The 13490-nt window shown below is 36.1% G+C and overlaps 1 protein-coding gene across 1 annotated transcript; it reads right to left on the reverse strand.

Annotated features, from left to right (window-relative positions):
- Positions 1–10083: 10083 nt before the first annotated feature.
- On the reverse strand, positions 10084–11851 carry LOC116200615 (protein STRICTOSIDINE SYNTHASE-LIKE 10-like). Its single transcript, XM_031531446.1, has 4 exons — positions 11795–11851; positions 11338–11498; positions 10806–11075; positions 10084–10633 (listed from the first exon to the last, which is right to left on the reverse strand). Exons 1-4 carry the CDS (start codon positions 11849–11851, stop codon positions 10084–10086), a joined length of 1038 nt encoding a protein of 345 aa, XP_031387306.1.
- Between the last annotated feature and the right edge of the window lie 1639 nt (positions 11852–13490).

The following is a 13490-nucleotide window of genomic DNA, read 5'->3' on the forward strand; positions in this document are numbered from 1 at the left end:
CCACGTGCGTCCATGTCCCCCTAGATCTCTAGACAAGACCTAGTCAAATTGATCATAGATAAATGGGTAACCAACTTGAGCATCTCCACCAGAACGCTTAGCCCATCCAGTCATCAGAGTCCAAGTTTCAACCATAAAGCTGATGGAAAGGTTGTGATCACCTTTGATCACAAACCTATCCAACGCCCGGAGCCATCAGCCTCATCCATTCTTACGCTTCTGATGAACCAAAAGAGAGGGGGAGATGCCGTGTAAATTGAGCCCTCGAGCCCCCAATTTATTTTTTAAAAAAGTCTCTAGTTAAGGGTAAAAAACAAAATTGTTTTTGGGAGTCTTATAGCCAACGTGGCTCTTAACATACTGGATCAGTGTATTCCGTCAGGGACTAGATAAAACTTTGATAGAAGGACCCAAATGTGGTAATATTTCAAACTTAGGGACCAATTAGTATACAAAGAATCTTTCAGGGATCAATTTGTTTCGAGTGTATCTTTCAGGGATCAAATTGTGAATTTAGTCTATTTATATCTTTGGCACGCGAAGAAAAGAAAAAGACATATATGTCAGACTGGACCTACCAAACGATTCAATGTCATATATGCGGGTGTAATGCAACACCACAAGATTTCGTTTCTAAATTAAGAGGTTTCTCTTTTGAAATTTTTACGGTGAGATTTTCTGTGTTTATTTATTTTATTTTTTTAGACTCACTATAATTAAATACATTAATCTTCTTTATAGAAAAGAAATAATAATTATTTATTGCATACTTCCAAGTTTTTTTTTTTTTGGGTTGAAGCATATTGCCAAGATGACCCTTGAGTTCATGCAATGATTCTCTCATCTCCCGAGTCCCGGGTCAAGTCTCGTCATTAATTATTATTGTATGATCAATATCCTTATATACATGCATGTACGTAAAATATATGAAAAGCCAATATAATGAAGAGATGGTGGATGTCTGGTCTAACCGAAATCTGATTTAGTATTTATCTATCTTGTATATAAAATTACACGAACTTTGCAATACAGGTTCCAAGTCTTTGCTTTGACAAATTATATATAGAGTTGCCCATCTCCTATTTATCATTTCTTTTTTGGTGAGAAATTTATGTAGTCATTCTAATTGTTAGTCCTAGATACGTAAGAAGACGTGCTTCAAATTATTTGTGCGATACGCGACCCAACATGTCTGGCAATAGTGAACTCGTGCTCACCAGACCTTGTCTGTATAATTAGTAATTAGGAAGTGTTGCACATTTTGTACAATTCTTACAGTTCCAATTATTCAATTACCTGCACATCGAAAAATAAAATAATTCAATTACTTGACAAAACTTGAAAGATTATCAATTCCATTTTGATTTGATATTTATTGATATAATGATATAATTAATCACAGACTCTATTTATTTCACGTAAATAGTTTTCAAGGAAAATTATTTACTTGAAAAATAGTTTATTTTCCCATGTTTGAGAGGATATCAAGAAAATCATCTCCATGAGAGATGTTGAGGTGGGCAAGATAAGGAAGAGATAGAGTTGTGCAGTAAGGAAAGTAAATTTCTTAGAACTGTGAATTATCTCAGGGACTTCCTTTCCAAGAACGTCCGACTCACTCGCCCGCTAGAGAAAATGCTAAAGAAGGACGCCCCAGCATGAGGGCATCCCAAACTAAACCAATCAAGGAACTCAAGGCTCAATTGCAGTCCTTGCCTCCTCTTTGGATTCCTTCTATAGGAAAGTGGATACTCCAGACAGATGCTAGCGATAAGTATTGGGGTACAATCCTGATAGAATAGCTCAATGGCAAGCGCTAGTGCTAGTTCCACGGGGCGCAACGGAAACGAAAAAGGAACAGAAATTCAAAATTTCCTACCCGTGAAACTAATTCCAAGACCTACTAGAAGAATAAGAGTAAATAAAAGCGTACCTGGAATATTTAAGATTGTCGACCAAGCGTCCCACGCGTGACGCCTCTACCGGTGTCCACACCGACTTTGTCGACGAGTCTTCGAGATCGGCGGTGCTAGCGACCAACACTCGAAAGAAACACCGATGCAACACCCGAAATTTTTAAGACTAATGGACCTAATTTGAGTTGAACAATTCAACCCAAATTATATATATTTTATATGCACACATATATGCACGTACATATATATATTAGCATATATATATAATATGTGTGCGCTTTTATATATAAGCATATATATATAATATGTGAAAGTAATCTGCCCCTCTTTTTTATAAGCAACAGGGGAAGGAAGAAAACCAATTCTAGCCGATGTGGGACAAGGAAAATCAAGGCTCCAAGTGACATGTGTCCAAGTAAATGTCATTAAACCATTGGCCCATGTGTCACCGCATTAATCGTGCATCAATTTAGTCCATTTAATCTAATAAATCGGGTCTAATTAATCGACAAATTTAATCTCATTAAATATCCGATTAATTAGTCACATCCTAAATCATCTAATCTCTATTAGACGATTTTATTTGTTTCAAAATATCTCGTCAATTTAGTCGTAGTGTGTGACCCTGTAGGTTCCCAATTACGTTGATAGTAATATCAAAATCTCTATTTCAATATTACAAACAGTGAGCGGCATCTAGCAATGCATCACCGTTACTCAAGTAATCGGAAAGTCAATTTCTCGACGAACCTCGTGACCTATATTACCGTGTAATATAATCCATTGTCCCCTATATCTCTATTGAGCCCAAGGCATGGTCGATGACATCCTTGTATGGCTCAATATTTCTCTTTCTTGGTTTACCGGTTAAGTCTATCAGAACAAATGAGCTCGATATCGTTATATCGACTCATTTGGGTATGCATACACTTTTAGACTTAACCACCAAGTGGCCGTGAGATATCGCTCCCGTTTCGTAGGAGGGACAAATTCTATTTTGATCACTCACATTCCTCTCCATGCTCTGTGGTATACCCAATAACTGTCTTTATAACCATCCTGTTACAGTGGCGTTTGACAGTATCAAAGTATATGACATTACATGTAGGAATCTATGGTGACCTCAAGTCAAAGGACCATTACACTATAGTCACTTTGAGATATGCTAATGACAGTCACGTAACAACCCATGTAGCAATCTCATGGTGGGTCATTCCAATACACATTACTCTTAATGTATACATGTGGTGTGATTTGATATCTCCATATCCATGACCTATGAGACTTGGTCATCAATCAACACTCACACTAGTCTAACCGTATTATCGTTGTCCTAATTAACGATAATACTTTGACTATGGACATTTAGGAATAATGTTCATTAATTATAGGATCTCACAATCAAGTCACACTTGATGCCTATTGAACCTACTATTCCAAGGACATTATTGTGTAAAATCATATTTAGCGCAATCTACACAATAACAGATATGCCTCGTAATATAATGAAATAGATATCATATTACAGAACTGATTATAGATTGCCTCTAGGGCATACACCAATTCCCAACAGCTACATCTGCAGATAGAGGAGTGGAAGATTCAAACCGTCTGAACAGTACTATCATTTCATATTCAAGAAAATCCTAACAGTTATGAATGGGATAAAGAAATTTGAGTTCCATCTAATCGGGTATAAATTTACAGTCGAGATGGATATGTCTTCTTTCCCGAAGATGATCCGGTCCAAGCAAAAGCAAGTGTCTTATCCTCAACTTCTTAGATGAGCTGAATGGTTATAAGTTTGAGTTTGAGGTCAAGCACACTAAGGGAAAGCATAACACTCTTGCTAACTTTTTATCAAGGAAGGAACAAGCAGTAGTTAAGTAGCTATTACAAGTTATACCTATCATATGCATGTTCACAACACTGCGAGCCCAAAACCAAGCCGCAAGTACACATTGGAACCCAAGATCACCTAGAAGGCTAAGGGATGACATTCCCCCTTAAGCCTCAAAATTAATAAGGACAAAGACGTTCCTTGTCAAGATCAAGAACCTCATCTGGGAATATCATCACAGGATCTTTTGGTATCACAGAGGTTTCACCCACCAACCCTATGGAATGCATGCTCAGTACCCATTTATTCATCCGTGCAGGTACTTGTGCAGCTTCCAATATCCCGAGGACATGAAATGGTTGTTTTGGTATTTATGCTATATCTATACTATGGGGATTCAATTCCATTTGGAATTCATGCTCAACTTCCTCAACCGCAATCTCCTAGACAAAGCGATGCTCAGTTATCCTACTGAAGATAGCAACTTGGATACTCATTTTGTCTAGTTCCTAGAATGGTTCTGGTCCATCCATCGGTGGAAACATCTATTTGAGGAAGAAGCTAGGAGAATGCCCCGTCATTCTCAGCTGTACAAATACACCATTATTCTATTCAAGCAACCATGGAGTATGGTTCCTAGATGTGGAAGACTACCCCGAGCATAAGGAGAACCTGCAGGATCTCAACGAACCTATTCCTCTGAGGTGTAAAGGACTTTCACCGCAGATATCCTAGATATCGATGACTAATACCGAGAATTTCAGAGGATGATCTGTGAAAAAACGGAGTAATCCCCCTAGTCATCTGGCCACTTGCAATCGTCCAAGTCTCCTAGGACTATCCAGGATATTACCTATTAACCAGACCCATAATTCAACTGGCCCTTGAAGCTTACAACATGGACAACTCAGTCCCTCCTTTGGACTCCCAAGATCTCAATTCCCCAGATCTAGAAGCCTTCATGCAGCTAGACTTGAATCCACCAGTTAACATGATGACTCAACCACCAGCTCCAGTTGGAGACCAACCAGGACCTAGTTCTCGCAATAATGATCCGTGAGACCTTGCCAATTGGTCTCAATCAACAATGTCTGAAGAAGACTGGTGGAAAGATGTGAATGAAGAAGACCTAAACAAGGTAGAACAGTGGCCTTGGGAAAAACCGTGGTGGTACTCGCCTGAAGATAACCGTGACCCCAATATGTCACCATCTCATGAGCCGTTCCGAAAACAATGGAGATTCCCCTTCACATCCACTGACTGTTTGAGCTTTGTATTATTAGGCTAATAAAATTATTAATGTCGGCCATTGTATCAGGCCAATAAGGTCAGTCATGTAAAGTCGCCTCAGTCATAATGACAGGCCATAGGTGTCGGCCACACTTGTCAGCCGCATTAAAATATCTTGTTGTCCTCTTGTTCGAGCTTCGCCTATATAACGACAGAATGTAATTGATCAACAAGGAAAAAATCAAAGAAAATTTTCAATACATTCTCTCTCAATATGATCTTCTAAATTCTCTCGTTCTGGGCTAAGGGCTTGAGATTCCAAGTAGTTCTTCAATACTAGGAGTTGACCTAAGTATCTTTCAAGGACCAAATTGTGAATTTAGTCTTATCTAAATCGACGTCATTTTGGATGTCTATTGCCAGTATGGCATTTAACGGGCTAGGCTAGTAGATAATCAGCTAGATAAGCAATTTCCGTCAGAAACTAGATGGAAATTCAAACGGAAGTACCAATTTGTACTAACGTTTCAAATGGAGGGACTAATTAGTATACGAAATATCTTTCAGGGATCAATTTGTAGCGAAGTGTATTATTTAGGAACCAAATTGTGAATTTGGTCGATATAAATATGTCTGGTCCTTTCAGCAAGTGGAAGCCTCGTCATCCCCGAATCATTGGCCATAAAATAATTAATAACCCTGATCACTTCATTATGTATTTTGGGACCTCAATTAATTAATATCTCAGGCATTAATGCGACCATTTTCATATTTAAATCCAAAAAAGAGAGAGAGAGAGAAGGACAACATAACACTATTGAGATGAAAAAGTAAAAGGTGCAGAATTTTTTTTAATTATTACACCATTAGATTCTATTTTTTATTATAATAAAATTTGCACACTAAGGTGCATTCTATTAAGTCACTTTGTCCTCCCATATATGGTCTGAAGTCTATCAGATTTGATCTTCACGTGTACTTATGCATAGTAATGTGATTCTTTTTTTCTTGTTTGGTTATTTTGGTAGTTGTAGTCAGATGGAAAATGGGGATGATTGGAGGACGATTTTTGGACCATTTGCTGGATGCAGCCATAGTCTCAAAAATGATAATGTCCAGATTTATGAGTGATGCTGCAGTCTCCGAAATCGGCATTGCCGAATAGATAAATAAATCAAAAGCATAGTGCACTTTTACAAGCGGAGAGGGGTCAGAGGATTATCCTCTGAAAAGTGTCGAGGAAAAGCTTTTTCCCTTTATTTATCGACTCAATTAGTGGATTTTGGATTATAAGAAAGAATTTTGGATGATGGATGGGCTCGTCAGAGGCCCATGTTGTCCTGACAAGTACGGGAGTCAGATTTGGTCCTCATTATCCTCTCTTCTCCCCATTTTTTTTTGTTTAAATATATTTTCTAAATATGTATTTGAAGAAATCTATTAAGCCATCATTACTACTTTTACTATCATTAATGAAGTTAAATATAATTAAATAAATTATATTAGCAAGAAACTCATTTAAAAGGTAAATTTTCAGGAATGGTAAAGATTAGTCTTTTTCAATGTCTTAAAAACATAAACTTACTATTTTTATTAGAAGAACTAACTAAATAGATTCTTAGTATGGAAATGCATAACCCATAAATTTCTCTGGCAAATACAAATACAAAAGAGGAAGTGAGAAAAAGAGTGCAGCGCTGTGACATGTGCTTTCCAAGTTCGATTATCATTAATGGAACTATTTGTGTATCTTTATTTAATTCTCCTTTCCATTCTATTTTTTACTAATCTCATCATTTTTAATCGAGAAAAATACAAAACAGGGAATCACATGGACAATTCGCTTGAAGAAATCGTTCTATCTATAAAATATTCTTATTAAAATTTTAATAAGTATTTTGACACCTTTTCATGCATTAATTCAATTAGACTAATTATATTATTATAAAAAATAATTTTTTGAGAAAGAGACGCAGTACAGTAGCACATACTCTAACCTAAAAATCAAAAGATTTTCAGATTTGATTCTTACCAGTGGGATTGCTTGCTCCACTTATTTAAATTTCTATTTCCTTATCTTAAATCCATGAGTCTTTTTTGTAATAAAAAAGATAATTACATCTTTTTTTTTTGTTACAAAGGAGGCCGGTGGATGTAATATGGTGAAATAGAAGTCTTAATAACTAATAAGGAGCATGTTGTCCCACTGAGTATCAAATAACCTCTTAAATACCAGATGAAAGTGTGCTTACTACGCTATACCATTTTATGATAAAGGATACTTAGTTCTTCATTGAGGGTCACATATACAAGTAGAAATGGGTTTTTACCTCAAATGACCTATGGTTTACCCGTTTTGTCAAATCTATCCCATATTTTTTTTGTCAGATATATCCCATGGTTTACTTTTTGTATCAAATCTATCCCGACGTTATCTTTTCCATCGACATCTAACGGTCGTACTAACGTGGCACGTGGAGCGATAGTGGGTCACACTTGCCACGTGAGCGCCACGTCAGCACGGCTGTTAGATATTGATGGAAAAAATAACGGCGTGATAGATTTGAAGCAAAATGTAAACCATGGGATATAGCTAACAAAAAAAAACATGGGATAGATTTGACAAAACGCGTAAACCACGGGACATTTGGAGTAAAAACCCTCAAGTAGAAATGACAAAACTTATTCTTAAATGAGTGTCATGCCAAAGATTACAAAGCTTATCAATATGCATAATTTTTTTCGATTACAAGAGAGGTCCATGTGCCTAGTACAATGAAATATAAATCTTAAAAATCTAATCAACGGGCACAGATAGTCCTACCTAAATATCAAGCCTATAATCTCTTGGTTACCAAGTTAGAGCGTACACATTGCGCTACACTTTCTTTGATTCAATATGAGCAAATTATCTTGGTGTATTCAAACTAAGAAAATAAAAAATTATATGCACAAGTTAGAGTCATAAAATTAACGTATGGAAAGCATGTACAATTATGGAAAATAAATTACACTTTATTCTTTTACCAGTTGATTCTTTATAACGAGTACAAAATATTTTTCAATTAAAATTAGACTTATCTCAATAACCAAATTAGTAACTATATTGATTTATTTTATTTTATTTTTTAAATAAATATCATAATAAATAAATAAATAGATATTTATATAATGAACTTTTCTAAAATAAACCTTTTTCCAATTTATGTTTACATTAATAATATTTATAGATAATAATGTTTAGAAATTTTAAAGCGCCTATCACAAATTATGATGCAAATTACCATCAATATTCAGATAAACTTTCATACATGTAATACTGAAAAATTTTATATGTAAATTTACTGTTGAAAAACTTTTAATGTTTAAAATTTTCTGTGATGAATTACAGAGACAAAATTAAATTAATATAAATTAATTTCTTCATTATTAAGTTATTACACTATCGATCATAAACTATATACGTATATATTCTTAAATTGCTGCCACTTTAATTCAATAGAACAAAATATCTACATAAAACATCTCTTCAATTACAAAAATTTATATTTATTTTGTGTTGAAAATTTCAAGATTTTTTATATGAATAATTTCCTAGAGAACAAAATCAATATTGACCAACTTTTAATAGAAAATAACTGATATTTAAGGCACAGTTAATTTACTAATTGTCGTTTACATTATGTATCATAGATTATAGATGATTATCTAATATTTTCAAAAACAAAAAATCTATAAATGTGATTAATTACTTTGGTAATATTAAACTAAGAATAATATTTTTTCCAGTTACAACTAAGAATAATATTTTCAAAATATAATAAATATTAATGCGTTAAACTATTTTCCAGGGTCTGGTCTTCAGGGAGCAGAGGTCGTCGAATTCTGGTCAGAGAGAGGGGCTCACCAGCCTGGTCTGCGCCCAAGTCTGGTCGTGCGCGATTTAGTCGGCCAAAGTAGTTGCCGAAGCCTGGTCGAGGAGTTGAGGTCGCGGGGGCTGGTCTGCAGACACGACATCACAGTGCGGGTGAATTGGGGGAGTGTAATTATGCCCTAATTTTATTTTATTTTGATTTTTTTACCACCAAGTATTTTGATCAGTGTCACCTTCTTGCCCTTTATATTTTGATATGTGAGAGGTATGTGCTCTCCTTTTGGCTGGAAATCTGACCGGAATTGGGATTAGGCGCACCTTGCTTATTTTCAAATTAGGTCAGGAGGCCGTTTCAAATATTTTAAAGGTCAGGGGATAAACCCAAATGCATCCCTAAGTTTGGGAGGCATAATGCCTTTACTCTATGACTAATTGAAAATGAAAGTGGAAACAAAATTTTTTCTTGCATTTTACTATCAAAGACGAATAAATTTATATGTGCTATAAACTCGTGTAACGGATGGGATGACTAGTTTACCCAAAATAGAGAAGAGGAGTTAATAATTCAATGCATCTTTGGCATGAACGTGATAGCCAAGTACTCCTTCGAGACTTCGACTGCAACAAAAGGAACTGTTAATTTGACTTCTAGCTTAAAGTTTCATTGTGTTTAATATAATATGATAAGTGAAAAAGGCGAAATGAAAATAAAAAAGAACCATATTTTTAGGTCTAATTGCTTGGGTCAGTCCTTGGGTGATGGTTTGAAATCATATTCCAATCGAGACGATGATACAGACCATTAGTAATAACAGATAATCTCTTATAAGTTGAATGTCTATTACCTAAAATTTTTACTGCTCTAATGTTCGTGCCCAACGGCATAGAAAGCAACAATCTTATTACCCAATAACCGCATATGAGAATAAGAATGTAGGATAGTGGTTCACGCCCTTATTTGATAATCAAAATATTCTAGATTTGATTATCGTATTGGGATTATACGTGCTCTTTTATTAGTTATTATGATTTCTATTTCATCGTGTACAAGGCTCATGCACCTCTGTTATAACAAAAAAAAAATGTAAACATATATAATTAATCTAAACTTATTATATCGTGAACAATAAAAATGAGATTATATATATATATATAATTGTCGTACCAAAGTTGTTCTATAAAGTATGGGGACCATATAACCATTAAATAGACCAAATGAAATTTCAAGCCTTGAATTTCCCAACATAAGGCATAACAACAGAACCCACCCACAGGGTGCCCCCAAATTCAACCAACTCGCTCACCGATTCGAACCTCCTCCCGTTCATCCCGTCCAGCACCCGCACTGCTGCCCCATCCTCCCCGAACTTCACCGCCACCGGGTCCCCCTTGAACCATGGGATGCTGCCATCGTCTCCTCCAGCGCCAGCAGCTTCTTTCTCTGTCATGAGCAAGCTCTTGGTCATGATGATCCCTCGCCCACTGTTTAGAGCGACCCAAAACTCCCCATTCTCGTTCCTCTTGATGTTGTCGGGGTACCTTGCCAGCTGCATAAAGGGCTCATACATACCGGCCCTAGGGCCGGAAAGCCAGAACCGGAGGAGCTGGAGTTTCCCGGTCTCGGCCACTAGGAGGAAGGACTTGTCCTTGCTCAGGGCTAGTCCGTTGGGGAAGGACAGGCCCTTGAGGAGGGTGGTGGCTTTGTTCGTATGAGAATCATATTTGAGGATCCTCCCGGTATTGTCCCCGTTCTCTATGGACTTCACGTACTCCCTGCAAGCATGCATGCATATCAACCATGACGAATGATTTCAAGGTGTTAAATTTATCAACAAAATTAAAATAAAAAATATTATACATTAATATTGATGAATGCATGCATATACTTCTAAAGATTGAATATGGCAGTACCATCTATTCAACCGAAAAAAAAAAAAGATTGTACCATCTTTGATAGAATCTGCTGCTGTCAGTGAAGTAAACCACACCGGTTGCGGTATCTATGTCTAGGGCATTGGTGAGTCGGAAAGGCATTCCATCGGCTGAAGCAACCAGTTGGTGGGCAGTGCCACCACGAGGCCCGACCTTCAGCAAGCCGTAGTAGGCGTCTGCAATGTAGAGACTGCAAGTCGCATTGTTGAATTTGAGCCCTAGAGGCCTTCCGCAGGTCTGCTCCCGCTCGGGATCAGTTGAGCCATCACATATCATCCTATTCCTGTGAAAGCAAACACGTGCCATTGGAATGTGAATTTACGTCTCCGAGTTAGATTATAAATCTAGGTCAATTTGCAACCAGACGAGTAATATATGTCAACATATGTGTATACGTGAGGTACCTCTACTTGTGTATATTATTGAATTTTGAATGTCAATGTGATGAGTATATTACGTGACATACATATAAATATATGCATATATAAATGAATGTATGTACATATGTAGCTTGCAAAGTCCCCTAATTATTGAAGTAATCTTGCCTCTTAGGAGCAGTGTATGCGTACTCAGTCCAACCTAAGGAGCTGCCCTGCCACTTGAGGATCCTCCCGTCTGACACTCCGACATATGGACCTTCTCCTCGGCAGTCGAATGCTATGCTCTCGGGACCGACCACCTTTGGGAGCAGAAGCTGATAATATTTCTTCAAATGATCCGTGGAGAGCAGTTCATAACTATGAATCAAGGAAGGAGAGGAGAAGAATGAGAGCAAACAAAGGGAGAGAAATGTACAGGGAAGAATGAGTGTCTTCATTATTATTTTATGCAGAAGCACCTACTCGGAGAGCAATGAAGAGACTATCTATTTATATAAAGGCGGCTTATATATATATATTATATACAAAATATGAACGGGGTATTTTATACATTTTATGTATGCAAGGATTTAATGAGTGATCTGATCTTATGATTCCCAACTACTTGGCCTTTATGACAGACCAGAAAATCGATCCCAAAATGACAGTCAGTGGGTTTAAACCGGAGTGTGTCTACCATAGCGAGACTAAAAAGTTCATGTTCCAAAAAATAGCAAGATTGTTGCTATTTCGTAAAAAAACTTATTAATTAACAAGAATATTATTATATTTAAATTAACAAATTTCTTAAAAAATAATGCACGACCTAATCAAAAAATAAGTTTCTGACGAATTACAAATCTTTAAATAATAGTAAGTTTTTTGTTAAACAACAAGTTTCTTATTATTTAATGAGAAAACATTTTTTGTGGTGTGAACTATGATATCCGAAAGCCCAATAGACTCCAACTAATCCAGTTGAGTTAAGTCGGCCCACTAAGGGGTAAAACTCTCTCAATATGAATTTTTTATATTTACAAGATTCGAATCCGAGATCTTGTTTAAGGGAAATAAACGTCGAATCGCTTGAATCAATCTACGTTGATTATTTAATGAGAAAACTTATCGACAAATATCCGACACATAGTGACTTTCCCTGATTGACCTCTTCAATTTGTTCTTTTTAAGAGTCTCCTTATGGAAGTTTATCTCTTTTAACCAGTTATGATATATATATATATATATATATATATATATAAAATCAATGTGGGTTAGTTCAAGCGGTTCATTATTTATTTCGGTTAAGTAAGGTCTTGAGTTTGAGTCATTGTGAAAGCAAAAAATTCACGCCGAGAGAGATTTACCTCTTGATAGACTAATCCGGCTCCATTGGATTAGTTTGGGTCCTATTTTTTTTTTTTCGGATATAAGGGTTCACGCTCAAATATATCTACATACACTGTGCCGAAGAAAAGTATTACACACACATATATGTATGAATTGACGGGTGTGTCTTTCATGACAAATTGTCATGGTGACAAATTGAGGATCCACCGCTGGATCCGGTAGAGTTGATCCACCATATGAAATATATGTACTTACAAAAGAAATTGAAATGTATGTTATATAATAAACAATGTGCAACTTGCTTTTGGGCATGAATACCTTTAAAGCAAAAGAAGAAAAACAACTTGCTTTTGGGTAGGAATGGAGATGATAGAGGTTCATTATTTCCAGATTAGTTTATTGTTTAAATTTTTACTTATTTCGATGACATCGCATGGTGTTCTTATCCTATCCGTTGAGAAAGATTCCCACTCGTAGAGAAAAAGAATAAACATCCCACAGCCTCCTAAGCAAAAGAAAGGTATGGAGTAAAATCCTCATTCAATCCATATAGCAACCTTCCGATAATTTGCAGGTATAAGCACAAAGTTGATTAGGGGCCGATTATTGCTTACCACTTGCAGGGAACTTTTATGCAGTGACAAATTGTCACCGTGATAAGGGCCAATTATACTGTCTATCGGATTCCTTCGAGAGCACATCTGCATCTCTCGAAGTCGAAGAGATTACATGCTGCAAAAAGTATATTATTTTTTATTGGATAAGTTGAAATATCGTAAAGAGTGTTCACGTGCATAGGTATTCAATCTCTTGTCAAAATATAGTATTCATGTTCGCATTAATATGTGTATTCATAATTAGTTACAACATGAATAAGTCGATAAGTAGCTAGTGATAGCAAAATTAACATGTTAATATATTAATTTGCCGGAATGTCGTTTTAATGTTATCGTTCACAGTCAAGAAAAAAAGAATGAAAAAGAAAAATATAT

The sequence above is a fragment of the Punica granatum genome, chromosome 3 (assembly GCF_007655135.1).
Source record: "Punica granatum isolate Tunisia-2019 chromosome 3, ASM765513v2, whole genome shotgun sequence".
Classification (NCBI taxonomy): domain Eukaryota; kingdom Viridiplantae; phylum Streptophyta; class Magnoliopsida; order Myrtales; family Lythraceae; genus Punica; species Punica granatum.

Bases quoted from the DNA above. Each gene is read 5' to 3' on its own strand.
- LOC116200615 (XM_031531446.1), bottom strand. From the start codon at position 11,851: ATGGTAGACACACTCCGGTTTAAACCCACTGACTGTCATTTTGGGATC. The intron at 11,499-11,794 runs GTCTGTCATAAA...GATCATTTGAAG, and splicing joins ATTTTGGGATCGATTTTCTG to AAATATTATCAGCTTCTGCT. The intron at 10,634-10,805 runs GTACAATCTTTT...GCATGCTTGCAG, and splicing joins AGCAGATTCTATCAAAGATG to GGAGTACGTGAAGTCCATAG.